Below are 18,194 nucleotides of genomic sequence, written 5' to 3'. Positions count from 1 at the left end.
TGAACCAAGAGAATCTTGTGACTCTGTTGCGGTCACCGTTTAGAGCAGGGGTGTCAAAGTCATTTTTTGCCACGGGCCACATTGTAGTTATGGTTTCCTCTCGAGGGCCGTTATGAATTTGGGGAACACATTAGAATGTTTAAATCCCTTCAAATATTACATATAGAGCACACAGCAAATGAATGAACAACTCGTTTTTAAATCTGAAGTCAAGAATAATGACTTTTATTGTGGTTGACATCCAAAAATATGAAATTTTGGCTCAGATTTTAGCAATCATCATGGAATTTAACAAGTTTGATTTGCTTTCGCGGGCCGAAAAAAATGATGTGGCGGGCCGGATTTGGCCTGCGGGCCTTGACTTTGACACCTGTGGTTTAGAGTCGTCTAAGGCCGCTGCCCTCGGGTGGTGAACCAAATGAATCATTTTCATGTTTAACACTGAGAAGGAGGAGTTAATGGTCACATGGTGTCTTGGGAAGCAAACAAATAGCCTCGATTTGACATTGCCGATGTGACAATAGTTGTCACAATCCACATTTAAGTTGCACAAAGCAGTAGTTGAGTCAAAAAAATATTTTCGAGCAAAGAAACCTTGACGTAGTAAGGAGACGAAATTGCATATTGGCATCTTGAAAATCTTGTGCTATCGCTGCCAACTGCACAATCAGCTCCGGTTACACGTTTGGAGTTTGTGATGGCCTTGTGATGAAGGGAAAACAGAGCAGCAGAAGGGATTTGCAGGCCGGAAGGCTGTGGTGACATCAGCTTTGAAAAATGTGTGCTTGTGTGTCCGGGTGTGTGCGAGTGTGACTAAAACTCGTGGAATTGGAGAAAAAGAAGGTAGAAAGGGTTCTCACTCTCTTTTTTTCCAACAATTTACACGTCCCAAAAAGTGTTTGATCAACGGTGTTGTGGTTTGTCTTTTCACATGCGAGATAACACGTCTCAGGTACAAAATTTCTCAACTCGACTTTGGAAGTCTGTCATGAGAGAGTTGAAACATCCGCCTGATTCGAGTGAACCACTGTTGCTTAGAGACGATCTCTGAGAGATGTGTGTGTGTGTGTGAGAGAGAGGGAGAGAGAGAGAGAGAGAGAGAGAGAGAGAGAGAGAGAGAGAGAGAGAGAGAGAGAGAGAGAGAGAGAGAGAGAGAGAGAGAGAGAGAGAGAGAGAGAGAGAGAGAGAGAGAGAGAGAGAGAGAGAGAGAGAGAGAGAGAGAGAGAGAGAGAGAGAGAGAGAGAGATGGGCAGTGAGACAGTGTGAGTGTTAGAGAGAGAGACAGTGAGAGAAAGAGAGAGACAGTGACAGAAAGCGAGAGAGATAGCGGGGTAAATATCATGCTAGAGAGAGACATCGAGAGAGCGAGAGAGAGAGAGAGGGCTAAATATCATGCTAGAGGGAGAGAGAACGAGAGCGACAGTGAGAGAGGGAGAGAGAGAGAAAGCGGCAGTGAGAATGAGCAAGAGAGACAGATAGAGACAGTGGAAGAGAGAGTGAGAGAAAGGAAGAGAGAGGGAGACAGTGAGTGAGAGATACACAGATACACAGAGACAGTAAGAGAGGGAGAGAATTGAGAGACAGAGAGATAAACATCGAGCGAGAGAGAGAGAGAGAGAGAGAGAGAGAGAGAGAGAGAGAAGCGAGAGAGAGGCGTTTCCACGCTTGCAAGCCGGTTTGGCTCTCCTTGGTGGAGAGCAGTCACGACCATCCTCGCTCGGTGCGTGCGTGTCCACGTCGCAGCCTCAGTTCCCACGCCGAGGACCCCTGCCTCCTGTTCTCCCCATTTTGTGACTTCAAGCCACTGGACTTTTGCCTTTTTCCCCCCCTTCAACGACTGACCCATTTCCAGCTTTGATTCAAGCTCCACTCCGCCATCAAATTTCTTCCGATATCCAAGCTTCCTCGCTGCGACGCTTGGCCGCACACGAGGTAACTGTGTGTGTGTGTGTGTGTGTGCGTGTGTGTGTGTGTGTGTGTGTGTGTGTGTGTGTGTTTGTGTGCGGAGGGGGGGATAAATGTAAAGCAGGAGGCAGCTGGCATGCCTGTACGTCTCCGTGACTACCCCCCCCCCCCCCATCGCTTCCTCCTCCCCCTCCTCTTCTTTTTCTTCTCGTTGAGCGCAAGTGTCCCATTTTTCCCACACTCACGAGGGCAATCAATGCACCACGATAAAATTAGAGCATACCACAAATTTGCGGTTTCGCCAAAGTATTCGGTAGGCGCCATCCTGTACCTTGCAACTGTGTTCATTTAAGTTGAGGAGTTTCATTTGGAAACAAATTTCGCATGAAGTAATTATCTTGAAGCAAGTTGAGCTAATAATTTGTCTGTGCGCCAAGGAACTATGTTGAAGTGAGGTGAAGAGTGTCATTTGGACAAAAGTAGTGTTTTGCCTGCCATCTTGTGGCATTTTGAAGTGCATACTTTCCTACGGGGTGTCAGTCATTTGCCGGAATCCGTGCTGCGTTCACTTCCCTCCCGATCACTGCCATTACCGCCTTTCCATGTATGCATGTGTGCCAATCAGAAAAACCCGCTGATTTATTTCGGGGACACGGACGACCAATGCAACCACAGGGAATGAGTCAGCAAGTACAAACATGCAATGTCATTAAACGCATCGTTAGAAACCACTTCCCCTTTGTGGGTTTTCTGTTCCAAGTGTCCCACAAGTCCTAATCAGATTTTGTGTTTGTGTATGAGTGAGTCAGCTTCTCAAGGATCCATCGATCTGCCGTCTCTGGGGGCAACACGAGTCAGCATTTTTTGGGTTTGATTTTTGTTGTTCACATTCTCGGCCGTGCTTGCGGTGGAGACGAGTTGAGTTCAATCCCCACAAAGGAGAGAGACATCCATCACGAGGAAGCCTCTCGTGGTGCGTTCAAGAACCAGATGAAAGCATCTGTCAAGGCGGAACTCGGGCCAACTTTGACTTCCTGTGTGGTGGAAATTCTTTCAGGAAACTGCGGAGTGTCTCGTTTCTTGCACCTGTTATGACCATATTTTCTACAGACACTTGAATGCACCACGCATGTGTGAATTCTGCTTGGCTTGTGTGTTTGGCCTTCTTCTTCGTGACCATCTTCCTGTTGGATGTCATCCAGAAGTAGCCCACTCAGAAACTTCCTCACGTTGTCCCTCGTGTGCCACAATCTTTATGCGCACACATAACACACACGCTTCCTTCTCTGGCTTTTCCTGCCTTGATGCTAACAAAGCCATTTTGCATAAATGTTTGCCCATTCATGATTTGACATCGAGTTCTGACGTTTCTCACCATTTAGTCTCTCTCTCTCTCTCTCTCTCTCTCTCTCTCTCTCTCTCTCTCTCTCTCTCTCTCTCTCTCTCTCTCTCTCTCTCTCTCTCACACTCACACGCACATTCGCCGCCTCCTCCTCCTCCTTTTCTTCCACCACCCAGAGGCAATGTGATATTTATATCCGCTGCAAAGCTTCCAGGATAACGAAGCTTCGACCTCACATACGTTGACGTACGTCGACTGTCGTCGCACAATGATGATGTCATCAGCCTCAGGCGCTCACACCGTTTTGTGAACAGGTTACACAGCTCCTTTTGGACTCAAGTTCTTTGGTCGAGCGTCTTGTGTCAATGAGTAGAGTTTGATTGAGGCCTTCATGTAGACACTTTGGGGTCACGGAACTATGTTGGAGTGACTGGATAGAAGGAGTGTGTCGGCATGTTTGGGTGTCTTTCCAGAAAGATTAATGCTATCAGATTAGCATAGCGATGCCATGTTGTGTCGCTCTCGTTAGCTCGCCGGCCATCTGAACGGCGACGAGACGGAATTTGAAGGGATTAGTAAATTAGGTGTGACGTCGCTTGCGTGACCGCACAAAGTCTTTGTCTGGCTTGGCGCTCTGCCCTTTTGGCTCCTCCCACTCACCTAGGGTTCACCCGCTTAGAAATAAACGCACCTTTACGCCGCTGTAGACTCATTCCGGATTGCTAGAAACGCCACCCTAAAAATGGATTCAATGTTAGTCACAAGTCATTAAGCAAATTAAACTAGTGGGGTCAAAAAGTACATTTGGTTGAATTCTGGAAATATTTTCATCACGAGTTTTCTGATGCATGCTCATCTATAAAAACAAACTCTTTGTGCCCAATAGCGGGCGGAAACACGAGGAGGAAGGGCGGATTAGCTACACTTTTTTTTATGCTGTTGTCTTCCTCTTCCCAGACGCTGCGCCAGGAAGTGCGTCGAGCTGACAGGAAGTCCGCCAGTCAGCCCTCGCGTTCTTTTCTTTTGCTCTTTCTATGCCTACCGGCTGCAAACAAGTTTTTACAAACAAATGTTTTTGCTATCTGCACGCGGGACACATCCGTGCGCCCCCACTGCTGTATTCTGCATGTGTGTGTGTGCGCGTGCGTGTGGAGCAACCCACACACACATGCTCCCTGTTGACAGTGTGTGCTATAAATGAGATAACCATATGCGTAAAGATAAATGCATCAAAATATTGTGGAATCTCCAAAGCGCTCCTGAAGCTTTAATGAATAAAACAAACGTTTGATTTGAAAAAAAACTTTTTTTAATTGAAGCAGTTGTCGGCCACCCGGGCCGAGACGTTTTGAAAGTTTTAGCAGACAACGCAATGTAAATGTAAATTTCTCCACTGCGAGACTAATAAAGGCAAATCCAATCCAATCCAATGCGAACATTGCATTGTGGAACATGACGACAAACGACAACTGGAGCAAAATCTTCAGCATTTGCATTTGTGGTAGGGACTTCCTTAATTTAAAAAAATCCTTTATACTTTGCAACAATGTTTTTTTTTTTTTGCGATTAGTCGTCTTATTGTGTTTCAAGTTGTGGGAAATGGGGCAGGCAACTTTATGGCCGGGCAGGCAACTTTATGGCCAGGCAGGCAACTTTTCAGAGTTGTCTGCCCTGGTGTCCGCTAACTTTTTGTCATGAGTTTCAGACACTGTTGATACGCTGGTTTTAGAAGTTACTAATGACAACCAAAACAAGTTTTTTACTCCTTTCTGGGGTTGCTCATTTATTTATTTATTTATTTATTTATTTATCTCATCTCTCTCATCTCATTTTCCATACCGCTTATTCCTCATTAGGGTCGCGGGGTTGCTGGAGCCTATCTCAGCTGTCTTCGGGCACGAGGCGGGGGACACCCTGAATTAGTTGCCAGCCAATCGCAGGGCACACAAAGACATACAACAGTCACTCTCACACTCACACCTCGGGACAATTTGGAGTGTTCAATCTGCCTGCCATGCATGTTTTTGGAGTGTGGGAGGAAACCGGAGGACCCGGAGAAAACACACACAGGTCCGGGGAGAACATGCAAACTCCACACAGGGAGGCCGGACCGGGACGCGAACCGGCGACCTCTGCACTGTGAAGCCGGTGTGCTAACCACTCGACTACCGCGCCGCCCTTATTTATTTATTTATTTATTTATTTATTTATTTATTATTGTTTATTCATTGTGTGTTTTTGTTTGTTTGTCATCTTTTATTTATTTATTTACTTGTTGATTCACTTTTTTATATATTTCTTTAGTTACATTTATTTATCTTTATGTATTGAACTATTTGTGTTTTTTTAATTCATTTTCATGTATTTGTTTATTCATTTATATATTGACTTACTTCCTTGCTTGTTTTTTACTTATTTCTTTTTTTATATTTATCTGTATTTATTTAGCTATTTATTAATTTATATTTATTTATGTATTGTTTATTTTTTGTTTGTTTCTTCATCTTTTATTCATTTATTTTTATATTCTATTATTTATTTATTTGCTTGTTTATTTCTTTATTTATATTTATTATCTTTATTTATTTAGCTATTTATGTTTTTATTTATGGTTTAATTTTGTTTTTCTTTATTTACTTGCTTATTGTTTATTTACTTGTTTATATCTTTATTTATTTTATTCTTTTCTTTTTATTTTATTTTTGTTTCTTAATATTTTATTTTTTTATTTGTGTGTTTATTTATTTATTGACTGACTGGTTTATTTCTATATTTATATGAATTTATATTTATTTATCTTTATTTAGCTATTTATTTATTTATTTTTATTTGTTTATTTATTGTTTGTTTCTTCATTCATTTACTTATGTATTTATGTATTTATTTATTAATATGTTTATCTCTATCTTTATTTATTTATTCTCGTGTGAACAAATACTATTTGTATACAGTAAAGTCTCGTTATATCGATATTCAAGGGAGTCCGAAAAAATATCGATATAACCGGGACTATCGATATATCCGACCCTGTTTGCATGTAATTTTCTCCGTGCGTGCATAGAAATAGTATCGATATAACCGGGACTATCGATATATCCGATATCGATATAACGAGACTTTACTGTATTTAGAACCTCAGGCAGGTTTTCGCTGGTGTTGTCTTCTGCAAAAAAACCACTGTATATGGTGGGAAAGGACACTTTATCTGAAAAATTTACTCGTCATATTGTATACAAACCCCTTCACAACTCTGCTTTTATAGTCATTCATGAGCGGGCAGGCTGAATTCATTCTTGACACTTCTCAAATGAAACCACCTGCTTCCTCTTGCCATTCACGATCTAAAGTACAAAAAAAGCAACCCCACTAATAATAACATTTTTCCCTTGCATCATTTTCTGGAAACGAATCTTCATAACTGGGAGCAAGCTTGGCGAGCTCAGAGAAAGTCAAGAAAAGGCCACTTGGCCGTGCTTGGGTGTTGTTGCCGTGGCGACGGCTGACGATGTCGGAACAGTCACGAAATGGCGCGTTTCCTCTCGCATCGATGAGAAGGCCGAACAGAGTGCGCTTGCACACGGATGCACAGATGTGTGCAAATCTTCTTTTCTGCTCAATGGCAAGCGGGCCGCTGGCCTACATTCTCGCGTGCGGATTAGCGAGCGCTTCGCGCAAGCTCGCAGCGATATGGCGGCCACCGCAGACGCTGACAAAACCACGGCCTGTTGGGAGATGTTTAAACTGATTTACAGAGGTGCCTTGAGATGCAAGTTCAACTGGTTCGGTAACCACGTTTGTATCTCAAATCATCTTTGCCCAGTCATATTAATGGAAATGCCGCTAATCCATTCCGAAAATAGTTCCGTATATATAAAACTCAACAATTACTTTATTGAAATGAATGAAAGCATGAAATAGTTTGGGCACGGTGATTTAATGCTGCAATGCAATTTAATGTGACGCTCCCTCGAGTGTGCGTGTTATTACTACTGCTCAGAAAGTTGCTGTAATATGTGTTACTTTTCTCTGGGGATAAAGAATATATGCCAGTGAAAGTGTCTAAATATGTTGCTCTGTTATTTATGTTGTAATATAAGTTACCTCAGGTTATTTTAATACCACATGTATTGATGCTAACTGTGAGTATGTAAACACCATTTTTGCCTATGTTAGCATTCAGCTAAAGAGATTTGACATAGGCACAGTTCCATACAGTAGTTTTTAAAATAAACATCATATTTTTTAGTTTGATGTTTAGTTTGACAGACTGATGCTTATTGTTAAACTGGCATCTGCCCAATCACCGCTTGTACTGTGAAAAAATGAACGTCGCCTCACGCGTAAGCCAGTGCGGTTGATGCGTTGGTTTAATTTTCTCTTTCTATTCCGATCCCTTCGACAACTTTAGTCATCCTGATGTCAGTGAGCAGCGAGTAAATGATTCTGATCACAGCCGGAAGACATTTTTTTTCGCCTTTGATTCAGTTGCCGTGGCGACAACCGAAGCCAAGAGTGCACTATTATTTGGTAAGGAGGGACCTTTGCCCTCGGCTGTTGCTAGGTAACTGTCATTGTACCGCTGTATACACTGTAAATACATCAATGACTTTGTTTTAGCTGATAGATCCATCATGCCAAGCTGTGTGAAGCAGTTTTGTCAAATGTTAATTAAAAAAATAATAATATTGAAGGTTTTTTTGTGCTTAAACTTGCTTCATTAACCAGCCAGTGCATGCGCTCGCGCAAGCTCATGCACACACCGAGGAGACAAAGACTTGTTTGTGCACATGGGAATGTGAGGCGCACACTGCCGATTCTTCTGTGCGGATGCCGTGTCACGGTCATCCCCGAGGGGGACGGGGGCTTGTGTGGGGAGGGGGGAGGTGTGTACTTGGGGGTAGTTGGTTTGTATTTATTTCGTTTGTATTGTATTTATAGTTATATGTATATTGTATTTATTTAGTTTGTGCTTAGTATACTGTATAACATAATGACATGAGTATCACTTTTATTTTGTAAAGTCATGTTGATGTGTGTGTGTTGTTGGGGGGGGGGGGGGGGGGGGGGGGAGTCGTCACTCACTGAAGCTGCTGTGTCCATTCTTGTCTTCTTTTTATCCAAAGTACACAAACGCAGCATTGGATGATGCAGCAGTCAGCACAAAACCTGTCAAAACCTGTCAAGAAAAACCGTGTCAACAAAAGCCTCCTAGAACATCCGAAGTTGACTTGAAGTTTTATATGCGCCGTGGATAAGCAAGCTTTCCCATAGACGCACAAGGACAATTTCATTTTAACTGACACTAACGTTCATGTTTTTGCAAAGTGGGAGCAGGCAGGATTTGAACTCAGAACCTTAGATGTGTGAGACAGATTGACGAAACACTTGTCCAATGTGCTGTTTTGAAATCTGACTGCGAATCTGAGTCTCTCCGAGGCTTTGGCGACCTCCAACGGAGCAATGCATCAGTAAGCGCGCTATATAGGTCACGTTCTGTTCTGTCTCTCCATGTGTGAGTATGTTGTAATCTGCATAACAAGCGAGGCACGCCCACGGGCTTTCAATTCGAAAAGAGAAGCCAAAACAGACCATAAATTATTGACTGAAGATAAGATAAGATAAACCTTGAATGAATTGAGAAATTCAGTTGAGATACAGCGCAACATAAGTGTGAAAATACCAAAGAATTCATTTGTTCCCTCCTCCTCCTACTAGGGAGATAATTGTTTTTTGTACTAGGTCATTTTGATTCTGCCTTTACTTATTTTTTTTTTTAAATATACAATTATATATAATTATGTATACCATTTTAACTCATTCCCTGCCATTTGGGAATTTATTTGGGAATTGAAAATATGCCGTGGAGCGCCATTCCCAAATTAGTTCAGTTTTGTTTTTTTCTTGCTTGGATGCCTATGGTCATGGTTTGCATGGCGGTTGTGGATCCCAAAAAAAAAACAGGCAGGAGGGAGCGGCAGGTTGTTTTTGACAAATTGTATTAAAATAAAGTCAGCAGGAACAAAATCTAAAACATCAAAATCATCTGAACAGAAAAATACAAAGTCACAAAGAAAACCAAGAGTAAAAATCTGCCAAGATGAAACAAACTTGACAGGGTGCAGCAAACACATTCAGAGCATACAATGACCCGACACCGAATGGTCGTGCCGGGAGTTCTTTTAACTGCCACTGATGAAGACGACCAGCGCTTTGTTGCAACTTGAGCTGTTGTTAAAGCACTACATAAATCAATATGTATTATATTGTATTTTGGACAGCAACCCTCATTTCAAGCTCATTTAACTCCAGACTCATATAATTTAGGAAATAACTATTTTTTTCTGATAAAAGAAGAGAGTCTAAGGTTTCTTACGTCACATTGAATGTTTATGTAGTCGTAAAACTCTGTGGGTCCTGCAATTTAAGTGAATATGACAAAAACCCTGGCACTGGAGTGGACACATTTTCGTCTGGCAGTGAATGAGTTAAAAATATGTTTTCATTTTTAGTGAGCATTTATAAATTTGTAGTTATTTTATGGATTGTATTTATTTTATGTATTTTATTTATTTATTGATGTTAGATTCTTTCTTTCTTTTTTCAATACACACTTTTAGTTAAGCTTTAGTGTCAGTTTGTTTTCTTTCTATCTGTCCATCTTTGTGTTGACTATTATGTGAAGCGCTTTGCTACAGCTGTTGTGAAAGCGCTATATACGTTAGGATGTATTGTATTGTATCTAGAGTGTTTTGCAGAAGGAAAAAAAGTCTTGTGTAATCAAGGGAACTCCAGTTTTTTTCAGTGATGAAAGTGCTTCTTTTTAGTTTTCATTTGCCATTGTAACTTTGACGCACTTGCAGATCCCAATTGCGGTTGGTTGCGTCGTGTACCTCGGAAGATGGCCGAGTACAACTCTCTGCTCAGCGACCTATCGGACAACATCACCAACGAGGACCTGGAACAGCTTAAGTCGGCTTGCAAGGAGGACATCCCCGAGGAGCACAGCGACGCCATCACCTCCTGCAAGGAGTGGTTCAACTACCTGGAGAAGAACGACAAGCTGGCCCACGGTAACGCCAACGCGCACGTACGCCGGTACGCAACGCTCACACACTCTCATCCAATGTCAACGTCTCTCCATTAGATAACCTGTCTTACATGGAGCACATCTTTGAAATCTCTCGCCGCCCTGACCTGCTGACCCGCGTGATTGAATATCGCACCACCGTGCTCAAAATCGACGCGGACGACGAGATCGACACTAAGCTCACACGCATCCCCTCGGCCAAGAAATATAAAGGTCACGCACGTTCCTACATGTGTACTATCTTGATATACATATACAGTGATACCTCAGCTTATGAACTTAATTGGTTCCCAGAAAGTGTGTGTAAGGCGAAAAGTTCGTATTCCAAACATTTACTTCCCATAAGAAACCATTAAAGTGAGTATAATCCGTTCCCAACAAACATAATTTTCTACTAAATAAGCCTTAAAACTGCACAAAATATATCTTATTTTTTGTATAATAAATGTGCTATTGTATTGTAATTAAAGAAATAAACTGTACTGTACAATAAAGTCATTTTATTTACCTATCAGAATCAGAATCAGAATCATCTTTATTGCCAAGTATGTAGGACACACAAGGAATTTGTTTCCGGTAGAACACGCTGCACTAGTATCGTTGTCAAAAAAACTGCTAAGTGGCACTATACAGTTCCATTTTGGCTACTGTTGAAAGAGTTCAAAGAGTTAATGGCTTGGGGGAAGAAGCTGTTTAAATGTCTGCTGGATTTGGTGCGCATGGATCGGTAGCGCCTGCCTGAGGGGAGTAGCTGGAAAAGGTGGTGGGCAGGGTGCGGAGGGTCCAGTAGGATTTTCCGCGCCCTAGTTTGGATTCTTGCAGTGTGCAAGTCCTCGAGAGTGGGTAGGGCGGTGCCAATGATTTTTTCCGCCGTCCTAACTGTCCGTTGAAGTCGGATTTTGTCCATTTTTGTGGCGGCCCCGAACCAAACAGTGATGGAAGAACACAGGATGGATTCGATGACAGCCGTGTAGAAATGTTGCAGCACCTCCTGTGGCAGGCCATGCTTCTTTAGCAGCCTCAGGAAGTACATTCTCTGTTGGGCCTTTTTCAGGATAGAGTTGGTGTTGACCTCCCACTTCATGTCCTGGGAGACTGTGATTCCCAGGAACTTGAAGGTCTCAACGGTTGACACAAGGCAGTTGGATAGTGTGAGGGGTAGCTGTGGTGATGGATGTTTCCTGAAGTCCACCATCATCTCAACTGTCTTGAGCGTGTTCAGCTCCAGGTTGTGACGGCTGCACCAGAGCTCCAGGTGCTCCACTTGTTGTCGGTACGCAGACTCGTCGCCGTCTTTGATGAGACCGATGACCGTGGTGTCGTCTGCGAACTTTATGAATTTGACAGCTGGGTGCGTTGAGGTGCAGTCGTTCGTGTAGAGAGAGAAGAGCAATGGAGAGAGGACGCATCTTTGCGGGGCTCCAGTGCTCGTGGTTCGTGTTGTGGATGATATATTTCCCAGTCTGACCTGTTGTGTCCGTCCTGTCAGGAAGCTGAGGGTCCACTGGCAGATCGTAGGGGACACACCAAGCTGGAGAAGTTTGGGGATGAGGAGTTCTGGGATGATGGTATTGAACGCAGAGCTGTAGTCCACAAACAGGATCCTTGCGTAGGTTCCTGGGTTGTCAAGGTGGTCGAGGATGTGGTGCAGTCCGATGTTGACTGCATCCTCCACAGACCTGTTTGCCCGGTAGGCAAACTGAAGAGGATCTAGCAGAGGTCCGGTGATGTTCTTTAGGTGGTTCAGCACGAGGCGTTCAAAGGACTTCATGACCTTTGTGATGGTGGTTGATGTAGTTGCTTCTTGATAATATCTGAGTAAAGTTGCCGTGCTTTCTCGGCGATAATACCGTCACTCAGACTGTCCCCTGCTAGATGCTTTTCGGTAATCCAAATCAACAGAAGTTTTTCAACCTCTTCTGCTGCCTGGGACCGTTGCTTCGACAACACAGAAACACACTTAAGACACACACGCACCCTTAACAGCTTCCTTGTTCTTAAGGATGGTAGCAATGGTCGACTTAGCGTAATGGTACTGTGACGCCAAGACACACAAACGCAAACCTCGTTCGTGTTTTTCGAAGATCTTTTGCTTGACCGTAATTTTCTTTTGCATCCTTTTAGGCTTAACACAAGCCTGTGGTGGGGTCTTTTTCGGTTCCATGATAGCAAAAGTACTCCACTCGATAACAAACCACGTCCGCACTCGAAGAAAAGGGGTGACGAAAACTAGTCCGCTGGCCAACATGGCGCTGTTCGACCGTGTGGTTTGGTGTTCTTCCGCCGAAAACTAGTCCGCCAGCCAAGATTATATGCTCGCGAATTTAACGTTCGTGAGCTAAAGCGTTCGTAAACTGAGGTATCACATTATAGTCTCACACATGCACACACATTTTCCGTGTCTATGTTGTACTGCCTCCCAGTGGCCAAGGTGGGAACACCAGAGCACCAGGAGCAAGACAAAGAATTGAATTGAAGCATAAAATCAAGATGACCATTCTTTACATGTTCCTATGAAAGAATAATATTATATACCGTATTTTCCGGTGTATAAGGCGCACCCAAAAGCCTTGATCTTCTTCCAAAGATGATCCTGCGTCTTATATGCAGGTGCGCCTTATATGTGAAGTCATATTGATCCGTAGTTATGTTGTTTTTTTACCTTACTAAACTACAACATAATTGTGTTTTTTTGGGTTGTGTAGGCTAGAAGGGATTTATTGGCATCCTATTAAAATGGGTAAAGAGATTTTTTGTGGGGGTGGACAAAAAATATAATCCGTACGAAATGAATTGTATCCCCTTCTTGCCGTCGCAGATATCATTCGTCAGCCATCTGAAGACGAGATCATCAAGTTGGCTCCTCCCCCCAAAAAGGCATAAAGTCGACCACCAGTCAACGCGCTGGCTGACACGCAGCCCTTACCCACATCCACGTGCGTGCGCGGTCTCTCTCTCTCACACACACACACACACACACACACACACACACAGACGTAACCAAACTGACAACATATTTGTACTCTCTTGAAATGGATTCTGTTTGTTAATGTTTGACGATTCTGCCCGGCGTTTTGGATGCCCCCGCCCCCCCACCGCCAACATGAGTGGCGCAAATGAATTTTGTGCACTATGTTCGGATGTGTGTCTTGTTGAACTCACACTGTCCCACCCCACCTCCCCTTCTCCGCCGCTCCTGCCTTTTCCCTGGCATTTAAAAACACCTTCTGGTTGTGGAACGTGTTCCCTTGTGCTCCTTCTTCCTCTCATCTCTTTTTGTCATGCTTGTTTTGGCTGCCAGTTATGTTGTCGTTAGCGCTTAGCACTGCTGGAAATGTCCACAAAGTCTCTTTATACAATTCTAAAAATCAGTTGGGGAGATATATTGACCAGGTTGGTTCTGTGCACTACAACACGTAAGTTAAAAAGCCACTAATGAATAATTCTCACTTTTACAACATTTCCACATTGTGCACTCAAGTACACAAAAAAAAAAAATCAAACATTGTTTGCTCTTTCTTATTTTTGGGTTTGATTACCATGTGTATAAGGCGCACCAGAGTATACGTGGCACCCCCAATGATAGGTGTATTTTCAAACTTTTTCCATATATAAGGCGCAACGGACTATAAGGCGGAGTCCCAATGAAAAGTGTTTTTTCAAACTTTTTCCAGATATAAGGCACATCGGAGTATTAGGCGCACGATCAATGAAATGTGTATTTTCAAACTTTTTTTCCATATACAGTCAAACCTCGGTTTTTGAACGTCTCGGTTCTCATCCCATTCGGTTTTCAACCAAAAATGTCATCTTTTTTATGCCCCGGTATACAAACAAAATTTGGTTCTCAACCAAACTGAGTGCATCTGAATGCATCACTACCCTCCGCTTCCTTATACGTCACTTCCTTATATGTCACATCTTCCTCATTGTGACCGACGCAGTAATATTTATTTTTGCAAAAATGCAGACCTATTTGGTTAAGATCTCCTGAATAGTATGATTTTAAAGCAAGCAGAGGATGGTTTGAAAAGTTAGTGTGCCCTGTGATTGCCCAAAGACAGCTGGGATAGGTGCCAACACGCCCCGTGGCAGAAAGAAAATTGGTGAAAATAAAAGTTTGTTTTTATAGAATTTTACACATGACCTGCTCTATTATTAAGTTTTTATCCGGTTTTTGCGATTAAATAGTTAAAAAGTTGTTTTCTAGACTTTGAACGGATTAAGATTTTTACATTGATTTTAATGGAAAGTGCTGTTTCGGTTTTTGACCAAATTGGTTTTCGAACAGGTTTCTGAAACGGATTATGGTCGAAAACCGAGGTATCACTGTATAAGGCACACCAGAGTATAAGGCCCACCCCCAATGAAAGGTGTATTTTCAAACCTATTCCATATAAGGCGCACCAGAGTATAAGGCGCAACCCCAATGTAAGGTATATTTTCAAACTTTTTCAATATATAAGGCACACCGGAATATAAGGCGCACCTTCAATGAATGGAAAGAGTTTTCCAAATCTAATATAAAACTAGATAAAAAATTCCCCAAATATAAAGCACACCACATTATACGGCGCGGCAGTAGATAGAGGTTGCGGTTATGCACTACTTCTATGAAGGAAAATTGAGTCAATGGCTGCTGGCAGTAGTTGCAAGACCTGTTGTGGCTCAATATTACTTCACATATAAGGTGCACCTGCATATAAAGCACAGGGTCATCTTTTGAAGAAAAATAAGGCTTTTGGGTGCACCTTATACACTGGAAAATACTGTAGTTGCCAGCCCTGTTGTGGGGCTCAATATTAATTTGCATATAAGGCGCACCTGCATATAAAGTGCAGGATCATCTTAGGATGAAAATGAAGGCTTTTGGGTGCACCTTATACTCCGGGAAATATGGTACATTTCCCCAAAGTGGAACATTACTCATACAAGCTCGCAAAAATAGCTTTAAATGTTCTTGGGACACATGTTCTTGGGACAGTCCCTCTGAAATATAAGGTGTGCTTGTTTCAGCCTTCCATTTAACCATTTCAGTCCAACGTTCAAGCACAATTTTTGTTTTTCTTTCATCATTTCTGCATATTTCTCTGCCCGTTTTGTCGGAAAATTTATCCAATTGGAAAGAGACTTTGGAGAGCGCACTCGCACTCCATAACTGGTCGCCATGCTGAGTTGAGTGGTTTCTGAATGTCTCCCCCTGTCGTGAGTCTCTTGAAACTGCACTTTTCCCGGTTGAACCACATCGAGTGGAGGGATGTCGTTCCCTAATGGAACTTTTGGCCTCCGGTTTTGAGTTCCAGCACACTTGTACATGTGAGGCGAGGATGTCAATGCTGTCTTTACTACCTTTCATCCTTATTTTTAAAATTATTGCAATCTTGTGTGACTGTTACCTTTTTTAGCAGCCGACTCCTTCTTTGTTCTTTATTTTTGTACGCTCGTTTTCTCTCTTGGTCCCAAAATGTTTTCTTTCCGCGGCTGTGGCGCATCCCCTTGCAGCTTCCCGCTCGGTCGCCATGGTAACTGTGAGCCAGACGTATATCAATGACAACATATCAATGACAAATGATGTCCAATCTTGGTTTCCATCGCAAGTACATATCAAGTTAGGAAACATAAGAAAACTCCAAAAAGCAGATATTTGGTGAAGTTATTCGTGCTTAAAGACTGTTTGTTTTTTCCTTTTCTTGACTCTATGTAAATATGTATTTTAAATATAAACCACTGTGTTCCTTTGATATGATTAATTTATTCCAAGCCAATATGTTGTCATTTGTAAGTGCGTACCCAGATGTTTGACTAACTGGCAGTGCTGTGGCGAGAAATGTTATTTCCCAAAGGGTAACAGAACCAGTCCACGTGTTAGGACTCGGCTGCCGGTGATTTGTGAGTCGTCCATAACAAAAGGAATGCCCGCGCTTCTGGAATTTGCATGATGCCATTCAAGCCGTTTGGGGAAAGTCCTTCCGGATTTGTTTTTCCAACAAAATGTTTTATTCTGCCGAGCGTGAAATTGCTGCTTTGTTGTCATGACTTCAAGTCAAATGTAATAATGCCATTTTGTCATTGTGCTAAAATGAAGATAAATATATTTAAATATATTTGCTAACCTACATTGTGTGCACTGTGCTTTTTTTGTTTGCAGTTTTCGGGTTCAGGGTTTGAATCTGAACCATTTTTTTCCTCCCGTTTGCCCAGCGGTGAAATTCATGCTCCCCCTAGCGGTGCATGTAAAATATACCTGCCTGCCATATTAAATTTGATCATGAAAAAACATTTGAACTGAATTATGAATTGGTATTGTTTAACTCAATCACTGCCATTCCAAAATGTATTTGGGAATTGAAAATATGACGCAGAGCGCCATTGCCGAATTTGTTCGGGTTTGGGTTTTACTTGCAGGGGGTGTTGCCGATAAAGCGCTGGTCAGACCTTTGGCAATGTTTATTCCCTTCCACGAGGGGGGAGCATTTGCCTTTTGTCTATGTTTAGCGCTTTGTTACAGCTTCAGCTGTTTTTAAAGTTTAAAAAAAAATCTGCATTTATTATTGCATTGGATTTTAGACAGCCGCCCTCATTTCAAGCTCATATAACTCCAGACCCATACAATTTAGGAATTAACTTTAGCTTAATATAACAAAGTGCCTTATGCTGAATTGAATGTTTATGTAGTCCTAATATGTTTATGTAGTCCTAAAACTCAATATTCTGTGGGTCTTGCAATTGAGTGAATATGACAAAACCGAGGTACTTGTAGCTGTTTTCAATGAGATGCGATATATACAGTGCCTTGCAAAAGTATTCGGCCCCGTTGAATCTTGCAACTTTTTGCCAAATTTCAGGCGTCAAACATAAAGATATGATTTTTTTTTCAAGAATCAACAAGTGGGACACAATCGTGAAGTGGAAAAACATTTATTGGATAATTTAAACTTTTTAACAAAAAAAAAACTGAAAAATGTGGCATGCAATATTATTCGGCCCCTTTACTTTCAGTGCAGCAAACTCACCCCACAAGTTCAGTGAGGATCTCCGAATGATCCAATGTCGTTCTAATTAACTGATGACAATAAATAGAATCCACCTGTGTGTAACCAAGTCTCTGTATCAATGCACCTGCTCTGTGAAGTCTCAGGGTTCTGTTTGAAGTGCAGAGAGCTTCATGAAACCCAAGGAACACACCAGTCAGGTCCGAGATACTGTTGTGGAGAAGTTCAAAGCCAGATTTGGATACAAAACGATTTCCCAAGCTTGAAAAATCTCAAGGAGCATTGTGTAAGCCATCATATTGAAATGGAAGGAGCATCAAACCACACCAAATCTACAAAGTCTCGGCCGTCCCTCCAAACTTTCTTCTCAAACAAGGAGATAACTGATCAGTGATGGAGCCAAGAGGCCCATGATCACTCTGGATGAACTGCACAGATCTACAGCTGAGGTGGGAAAGTCTGTCCATAGGACAACAATCAGTTGTACACTGCACAAATCTGGCCTTCATGGAAGAAGCGCAAGAAGAAAGCCATTTCTCACAGATATCCATCAAAAGTCTCATTTAAAGTATGCCACAGGCCACCTGGGAGACACACCAAACAAGTGGAAGAAGGTTCTCTTGTCAGATGAAACCAAAATTGAACTTTTTGGCCACAATGCAAATCGATAGGTTTGGCGTAAAAGTAACACAACCCATCACCCTGCACATACCATCCCCACTGTCAAACATGGTGGTGGCAGCATCATGATTTGGGCCTGCTTTTCTTCAGCAGGGACGGGGAAGATGGTTAAAATTGACGGGAAGATGGATGGATTGGATTTGCCTTTACTAGTCTCGCAGTGGAGAAATTTACATTTCACAGCAGC

At 42.4% G+C, this 18,194-nt stretch overlaps 1 protein-coding gene across 1 annotated transcript; it reads left to right on the top strand.

Annotated features, from left to right (window-relative positions):
- Positions 1–1,413: 1,413 nt before the first annotated feature.
- Positions 1,414–16,452, top strand: pea15 (proliferation and apoptosis adaptor protein 15). The gene is made up of 4 exons (XM_088990062.1): positions 1,414–1,932; positions 10,108–10,317; positions 10,392–10,547; positions 13,153–16,452. Exons 2-4 carry the CDS (start codon positions 10,146–10,148, stop codon positions 13,215–13,217), a joined length of 393 nt encoding a protein of 130 aa, XP_088846188.1. The 5' UTR covers positions 1,414–1,932; positions 10,108–10,145; the 3' UTR covers positions 13,218–16,452.
- The last annotated feature ends 1,742 nt before the right edge of the window (positions 16,453–18,194 follow it).

The sequence above is a fragment of the Hippocampus bargibanti genome, linkage group LG02 (genome assembly GCF_051943395.1).
Source record: "Hippocampus bargibanti isolate YZ-2025 linkage group LG02, ASM5194339v1, whole genome shotgun sequence".
Classification (NCBI taxonomy): domain Eukaryota; kingdom Metazoa; phylum Chordata; class Actinopteri; order Syngnathiformes; family Syngnathidae; genus Hippocampus; species Hippocampus bargibanti.
The sequence above is the reverse complement of the archived record's forward strand: the minus strand, read 5'-3'. Positions and strand labels throughout refer to the sequence as shown.